This window comes from Brienomyrus brachyistius, chromosome 10, assembly GCF_023856365.1.
Source record: "Brienomyrus brachyistius isolate T26 chromosome 10, BBRACH_0.4, whole genome shotgun sequence".
Taxonomy (NCBI): domain Eukaryota; kingdom Metazoa; phylum Chordata; class Actinopteri; order Osteoglossiformes; family Mormyridae; genus Brienomyrus; species Brienomyrus brachyistius.
Window position 1 is genome coordinate 24,213,845 of NC_064542.1, and position 8,704 is coordinate 24,222,548.

An 8,704-nucleotide genomic window follows, 5' to 3' on the forward strand; every position below is an offset into this window, starting at 1 on the left:
GGGAGAGCCCACCTGCATGATCCATGCTAAACATATATGGAAATGACAGACTAGTGTTCCTCTGACCCAATAAACAAGGAATCCCCCTGACACTACACCACCCCAGCTATTATTACGATTATCCCGCTACTCCATTGGAAACAGGCAACAGAGCTATTACAAATACTGCACGCTTAGGTTATAAGTGTGAAACCATGATAAGCAAAACGGTCATCACAAGTAGTATTTAGTTACTCAGCAGATGTTGCAGTTGTACTTAATCAGGGTATGCAAGCTGGACCACTTCTGTTTAAAAACCCAGCAGGTAAAATTTAGGATTGTCGCTTAGGGTCAAAACAAGAGCCAAACAAGCGTGTGCTATGCACCCCGGACAAGGCGCAAGCAGGTGCTGCTTCCAGAACAATCTGAGCGGCTAGGCCTGCATCTGCCTCATACACCCGGTGAAAAAACACAGCTGTTGCCCCTCACTGAAGTTTGAATCCTTAGCTAAGCAAAAGATTGGGGAGGGGAAATTATGCAAGATTTAATCCAATGGCAGCATGACCTGGCGGGGACTTCAGGGCCGAGAGAAACTGCGAATGTTACACTGTCCTTTATATGGGACATCCGCCCACCCACACTCCAATCCACTTCAGACTCATAACAGAGATAGGTTTCTGCTGATTCTGAACATTACCGCCAAAGGTCAAAAGACAAGATAAGCTGAAGATGAAACTGAATTCGAGTCAGTAGCTTAAGTGCAACTAGAAGTGGTAAACAGCTATAAATTATACATAAAAAAACCAGGAATAAATGTTAAAATGATAATTAAAGCTGCTCATGACAGTGATGCATGACAGTAACTGACCTCTACTAAAACAAAACGAATCACAGCCTGTCTGAAGGAAAGCTGAAGTCACAAATTGCTAGTGGCCAATTCCACAATGAGAGGCTAAATTGTACAGGAGTCTGATATCCGGCACATGCAGCAGGTTTACAGAGCTGAAATACTGCACGGTATTTGTTTGGAGCAGCCATTGATCCAGGGCGGCAGATAGTGATCTTTAATGCCGCCAGTAGTCTCACTATAACAGTTAAAAGTTAATTCCCGTGGCCGGGCCACAGAGGCTGCCCAGGGATTGGAAGTCGTGACACGCAAGTGGGAGGCTTCACAACTGCGGTGCAGGCGAAGCACCGACGGCCAGCGGGGGGCTCCCTCACCTGGTGGAACTTGAACTTGAAGCCCAGGATGTGGCAGAGAGTCTGATGCTCGCACATGTAGGATTTAATGAGAGGCAGGAAGAACTCGTCCTGGTCGGAGCGACACTCGTACACCTGCAGGATGATGTCCAGCACGCGGTTGGGGTCCAGGTTGAAGCAACCTGGAGGGAGACAAGGTGAAGTCATCACACCGCTCAGGCTGTGACAGAGCACCTGTCCTCTACAGCGGGTGGGGTGACCTCTGACCCGGCTGCCTCATGACTCACAGAGAGCGTTTTTCAAGCGGCACGATTTGGATTAGGAAATTCATTTATTTTTAAAGCCCAAAAGCCTGTCAGGTGCATTTTTTTGGCATCAGTCCCAAAACATTTCATCATGTCCCATTCAGGACACACATTTGCTGAAACAAACGGCACAGATGTCCGTACCGTGGCGGACACGGGTGCCTGATCACTGCATTCGCTCAATAACCAGACCTGGACTAAAAAAAAACACGGTACACCCAAGATAATCACTTTTGACATCTATTATTCTTGAGCCGTCTCTAGCCGCAATTAACAGAGCCGTCACACGCACGCCGCATGGCAAAGGGCGCAGCGCACGGCATCTCGGAAACGGCAGCGGCCAGCAGAGGGAGTAAAAAATGCACGATTAGCACTGAGATTTCACTGTACCGTTTCGGAAACTGACAGTGAAGTCCATGATAACACATAGCTGGGCATACAGCTGCATCATTCTGATTTATTTACAGAAATCTGGAGGGGGCTTTTCTGCAGATTTACGCTCAAATTAGAACATAAGCTGGGTTTAAGTAAAGGACAGATATTCTAGAGATGCCACTGAAGAGCCTGGGATGACGCGGGAAGGATGCTGTAAGGCGGACGGCAGGCGCGGATGGCACCGAGGCGAGGCGCCTGACGACACCCTACCTATGAGCGACTTGATGCTCTCCAGCATGAGGTGGCTGGTGATGCTGCCTGAAAGGTCCTGACCCAGCTCAGTGATCAGCTTAGCATAGCCCTCATTCTCCTCCCGTAACAGGTTGAACTTCTGCTGCTTGTAGCTGTGGCAGATGGGGCAGGAAAAGCAGAGGGTTCAGGCGTTTAGACAGTCATAAATCACGGGCATGTGGCGTAGAGAGGGGGGGGCGCTGCTATCTCAGGTAACCCCGGTGGAAACTTGACACATTCCACCTCAGGGAAGCAGACTGTGTTCAAGAAGGACGACAGGAAAAGTATAGCTTAGCACTCAGGGATTTGTCTACGGACCTCATTCTGCAAAAGAGAAAACCAATTTTCTATGAAGTGTATTTGTCAACTGCTGCCCCCCCCTCAGAAAGTCCAGGACTTCAAGGCACTGAGGCAGTACAAGAAGCTTTCTAGACTTAGCGAGGTTCAAAGAAACAGGCTCCACACAAAAACATAAGACAGGACAGATTTTGGAGACTCATATTCTTGAAGCTCAAATAATCCATAGCTTCTGCACCCTGGTCTGCCCAGCATGTCCAAAAGCTGCCAGTCTGCAAAAGGCCCAAACACAGGCAAGGCTACGTCGAGCAAAAGCACAGCATTGTGATTTTTCACACTCAGAATGACTCTCAGGCTGCCAAGAAGGGAAATGAGGTAAACAGATGTTCTGATCCGAGACGGTCATCTCCTGACACCACACGCCCCAACACAGCATCACACTCACAACAGCTTAGTCTTGATCTTGACGATCTTCTGGTTGAACTGCTGGGCCTGCTTGATGAGGCCCAGGGTCTCCAGTGTCTCGGGATCCAGCCGCTCCTTCAGGACAGCGTCTGACACGAAGAACTGAGGCATGAAGGGGAGAGCAGTATGAGCGGGGGTGTGCGCGTACACGCCGAAAGGCCGCGGCCTTGGGGGATGGCCGACGAGCTCGCAAACGCCACATAACTAGACGGCCCCAGCACACGTGGCACAATCTAATGTGAAAGTGGAGAATGAAAAAGGTTAAACCTCAAAAACAGAGGATGGCTTCCAACAGCTGCATACTGCCATCCTGCCAACCAGCTCCTGTTTCCATTCTTGCCCCCCCCATGTACATAACCAAAGATACATAGCATAACACAGACATAACCCATAAGTAATTATTCCGCTCTCTGAGGACAGAATGGGTGAAAAACTGCTTAGTTTCAAAGCTTATACAAGCTGCTAATGCATTCTAAAAGGCTGGACTTTTCTCAGCCTGTTCCTAACTTTATCACAACATTAAAGCTTCTCTAAAGAACTCTATTTCATGTCAAAGAGATGCAAGCCTTTGCCAGCAGAGAATGTGTTTCTCTAGCAGGGCAGAATGTAGGTCAATCATACTAACTGAGGCAATCTTCAGAGTTTAGAGGACAGCAATGCAAGTGCATACATCAGTAAGAAAATATTTACGTCAAACATAAAGCTTAAAAAAAACTACTGATGTTATATTTTATAAATGACTCGCTAGACGTTTGTTTTGCTTGAGCAATGCTGCCACCCAGTGGTAAACGGGAATATTGCTATGCCCCTGCAGGCTTACTTAGGTACACAGGCCTTCTCTGCAGCAGATATTTCCTGCTGCAATACAGTCAGAAACACCCACACTCACCAAGCAGGCTCCCACCAACTGAGTAAAATGGTCACGTTTGGATTTTTCTTCCAAGCAGCCAGTTTCAATATCTGCATTAAATACCACAGAAAAAAAGATGGAAATCTCAAAATCACTGATACGCATCATAACTTACTTTTCTATACTTGGATATGTTGGAAATAACTGATTTAATCACTTCATTTCAGATAATGCTGAAATTGCCATGTAAATTCAAATAAAAGCTATATCTGAAGAGAACTTTCACACCTACCTAATACACAGAAGACATCTGCTAAAATGGATGACATATCTTCTCGCAGCTCCTGCAAATAAAACGCAAATTGGTTATGTTCCCATAGGCAATACATTAATCTCAAATACATTTAAAAAAAAGCGTAAGAGAAAAGAATTTTTCCACATCACCGGAAAAGTACACCTCATAAAAACAATGGTGAGAATAAGGGAAAAAGCAACAAGGAAGTAGTGTTTACTTTGCAATGTGAAACCTATCATCAAAAAAGAACAAAAAATGCTATAAAATACTACAATCAATAATTATACATCCAGAGAAAAAAAGTTAACTTATTTTGTTTTCAGGTTTTCAGGTCTTAATAGACATTAAGAGCCAGGCTATGAATCATCTGGGGAAAATGTTTCAGAAAGTCACACTACAATGCCGGCATGGCATTCAGAAGAGCTGAGGCTATCCTTACTCGCTGGATTGTTTGTTTACCTTCATTCATGTGCCAGCAGGTACCAGCAGTTGTACTATTGAGGTTAGAGAAATTGGGCCCTGCGCTGTCAGTAGGCTGTGTTACCTGCCAGGCCACTACAAGAGCTATAAACCAAACTTGTTTACTTATTGAGACAGAAGCGCTGCATCCATCACAGTGATACGGTGGGTTAAGCAGACCCCCAGCACGCCACCTGGTCACACGGTACATACCATGACGTCAGCCAGGGCGCTAGCGGCCAGTTCCAGCTTCAGGGTTCCGCGGATGACGTGCGAGGAGAGGTCATAGAGGGCAGCTTGGAGCTCTGTGACAAAGCGAGCAGAAAGCGGAGCAAGCTTACTACGGTAACCCTTCGTGAGTTACCACCTCAGTACGAGGCACATGCGCAAAACACGCCACCAGACAGGACAAGTATTCAGAGAAAACTTCTCTTCGTCTAAAAGGCAGCAGGAACTGAGATAAGATCCAATCGTGAAGGCAGAGGAGAAGGCATTTATTTATCACTCATTCAAAGCAGAATAACAAGGACTACTTTGATGCTAATTCAGACATACTGTAACCTCCCATTCTTGAAAAACCTCCATGTGCACATTTCATGCAAGAACCCTAATACAAGGTAGGCTTTGGGCACAGGGCAGGAATTTCAGCAGAGATAATGATGTAATGAATCCAGCACCAATCTACAACTTCTCATTAATGATGCTGAGTAGGCCTCGCTGACTTCATTATTTAACGTACTGCTGGCTACTTTTAATTTCTATAGTCTGAATATGACCAACATCTTAGGATTTTTATGCATTTTATAATTCTGTAATGTATCAAAGGGATGTACCAGAAGTGAGACGGGATGGAGAAAGTAGAGGAGTGATATCACAGAAAATGCTCAAGCCAGAATTTAATACAACTTTTCAGACTAAAATTTACAGGATGATGCTACCACTCCTCACTTCTAACACACCTCTAGGCACCACTTGGTATGCTGTGCTGACAGACATTACAAACTGAAACGTAAGTGTTAATTACATACAGAGGACAGTTCTTTACCCTTAGTCATCATAAAGCAATATCTGTAACAACCACACCGCCACAAAGAGTTGTGGAAGTGAGCACAACAGCGATATTAAAGTTGTAAATCACGACAAAACAATACCACCACCTCCAAAAAAAGGGATTTTAACCAATAAAGAGTATTTCAGAGGTCTACTGTAAAAATTTAGTGGGGAGAATAAGTTAAAAAATATCCTTCAGAAAACTAGCTAAAATATGAGAAATTAACCCAGAGGTTGGCCTTATTTTTAAGCAAATTAAGATAAGCCGGAGTAAAAAATGCAGTTTAAGACTCGAAACATCAACCCTGCATCACAGGGTGTGGCCTTATCGTCTCTAAACACCGAGATCCCCTTGAGAGAACAGGCCGTAAAACATGTGAAACAACATACTCCAGTCTCAGCAAGCTGCAACTCCTGTTACCTAGAAACCACTGAAGAAATACAGAATCCAGAGAGACCCCGATGGCTCATCTCTGAATATTTTGTACCCTGATCTAAAAAAAGTAGCTTAAACCCGACATTTAAAAAAAAATATGTCCCTTTTGTGTCAGCTAATGTGATAAGATATGTCACAAAGTTTGGATACATAGATTAAAATTATTTTTTTAATGATCATGCTGTACACAGCTGGAACATATTCCATGGCTTCTGCAATGCTCTCTCGACAAGTTGCAAAAACTAGTCATAGGCATGGCAAATGAAATAATATTTCATATTAAAATAAATCTATTTTTCAAGAATGTGACAGAAGAAATTCAAAGATATACATGTACCAGAGTTATCTAAAAGGTTGATCAACTAAAGGGGAGCTCACTGTTATTTTCAACTTTTAAATTCTCGTGTTGCTGGCTAAAAACTGGTCTGCTACAAAAATGCAATGTCTGCAAATAAAAAAAGGGGGAAATGGTTTAAATTTCAAGAGGTACACACAATGTACAGAGTAGTACTACATTTTGGAAATAAAGCTAAATTTCTTGTGTGAGAACAAATAATTTAACCACAAATATTTGAAAAGTTCAGTAACCTCTTACCTTTCTGTGACACATCATCGGGTCTATCTGACAGATTCCGACATAGCTGAAGACTGAAGAAAACAAAATGATAAATGCTTAAAGAACATCATGTTGCTCTAAACAGTTCTCTCAACAGTGTTCGGATAGATGGTATTCATAGCTTGGGTCCTTATTGAGCTAGTATCGGGAAAATTCATCGCAGCGTCTTAAAGCACTTATGTAAGTCACTCTGGCTAAGGGCGTCTGCCAAATACTGTAAATGTAAATGTAAACACAGTAAAGGTCATTATAGATGAGTACTGCATAAATCATCAGATGTAAAAATAACAATGCTGGTAAAAAATAAGCTTTTCAGGAGAAAAATGTTAAACATTCGAAAGGAATCCCAGGTAAAACAGAACACTTAAAAGTAACTCCCAATTATTTTCTAAAACTTTAAGAAATGTAATTCTAGTGAAAATTGTTGTTTTTGTAATACAAATATCTCGGTAAAATGTGAAGAATTCCATACCGAAATTAAATATTGGTAGGAAGACTCTAACGAATTCTCAATCAAGCAGGTCCCTCCCCCACACACACATACACAAAGGGGGAATTTACACATTCCACAAAAACTTTTATTTCAAAGGTCAACAGAAAAGTACTGCATGCATTATATTCCAAAACGAGTCCCGATTTTCCAAGGCAGATGGGTTTTTGTATCATCTGAGAGCATTTAGTGGGATTCGCTGTCGGTGGTATAATGCAAGGAAAAGGCGGCCTGATTCCATTTAATTTTGGCTATGCCACTGCAGAAATATATGAGTACTAATAGATGGAGAAGAAGAACAGGCCACGGATATATTGGTACCACCAGGCAAGTTAGAAAATACTCCACCGGGACAAACTGTAGCCACACAATATGGACTACAGCGGACGGGCGGCAGAAAATTAATTCGAGTGTAATTTGGTGTCTCTAACAGGATGTTTTAAGAAAATACCGAGTATATGTCTGCTGGTAAAGCAAAGTGCTTAGATCGTACTGTCTTACATCTCACCCTGGAACCCCAACGCCCTGTTTAAATGCCTCGGACCGGCTACGTATTACACTCAAGGCTCGGTCCGCGCAGCTAGCCGGCCGGCTAACTTGATTTTTCATCAACCCCGTCGTAAGCAGCGACAGACGCTACCAGACGGAGACATGCTGGCTTAAAAGAGAATAAAGAATGTTATCTGGACACATCTGTCCGCGTCGACGGAAAGACAGTGTGCGCCACGGCCAGCGAAAACCTCCGGGGAGGCTATCTAGCGCGGCTCATATGCTACACGCTAGTTCGCCATCCAGTCTCTGCTACGCGCGTTTATTCCATAGAATACTTCGGGTTGTTTAAAAGTAACCGCTCGGATTAAAATTTCTCATTTTAAAACACAACTCGGTGTTTTACTGTACTGCTCCGGTGAAGCTGGTCAAATGGACACAATGCAGAAAGTACTACTAGAAATCAGTCAGTCGAAAACTTGACGAGGCGAACCGAACACACAGAAACAACTTTCACAAAACTGGGAACATAACGCTCCCGTTGTCTCGGATCGTATATCGGAGGATCACTTACAACTCGCTTTTTCCCGATTTTTCCCAGTTTTTGATCCAGTCAGTAGGGAGGACCAATGCCGCCATCTTCCCCACCATACCGCACATGTAGCCCGGATGTTTAGCAGAACACACCGGGTCAAAGGACGTCAGTTAGCGGTGCATGGCGGGACGCGCATGCACGCGCGTGGCGGGGCGCGCGAGGGCCCCGTGTCCCCGGCCGAGTGCATCGAGGCGCGTGCTGAACGTTAACGCAATGCATTTTTATTATAATTACGTGCATTATATAATTCTCAGTTTATGATTAATAAGCGTAGTTGCGTCGGGGGGTCCTTTTGCGCGGGACCTCCTAAAGCCCGTATGCGCGGTCTTTTGCTTCCTGTCAGCGGAAAAGGCCGACTAAACGACGTCGCCGAGGATAATAAAGTAGATTTCATATTCACAAAGCACTGTTCTTGTACAAAACGGTGAGGATAGTACGTAGGTCACGTTTTAAACTTAAACTTTTGTGAAACTCGTGAAGTATAGATTCATTTTTAGTGATTTCTATTTTAA

The 8,704-nt window shown here is 43.9% G+C and overlaps 1 protein-coding gene across 4 annotated transcripts in view; it reads right to left on the minus strand.

The window, feature by feature from the left end:
* The window catches only part of thoc2 (THO complex 2), a 40,954-nt gene extending 32,661 nt beyond the window's left edge, over positions 1–8,293 (minus strand). For all 4 annotated transcript variants that reach the window (XM_049027653.1, XM_049027652.1, XM_049027651.1 and 1 more), the window contains exons 1-8: positions 8,172–8,293; positions 6,598–6,650; positions 4,730–4,821; positions 4,055–4,106; positions 3,802–3,872; positions 2,893–3,014; positions 2,130–2,263; positions 1,201–1,361 (exon numbers count right to left, since the gene is read on the minus strand). In XM_049027653.1, the coding sequence (XP_048883610.1) occupies positions 1,201–1,361; positions 2,130–2,263; positions 2,893–3,014; positions 3,802–3,872; positions 4,055–4,106; positions 4,730–4,821; positions 6,598–6,650; positions 8,172–8,257 (771 nt within the window). In that variant the 5' untranslated portion in view covers positions 8,258–8,293. The remainder of the gene's footprint in view (positions 1–1,200; positions 1,362–2,129; positions 2,264–2,892; positions 3,015–3,801; positions 3,873–4,054; positions 4,107–4,729; positions 4,822–6,597; positions 6,651–8,171) is intronic.
* Positions 8,294–8,704: the final 411 nt, after the last annotated feature.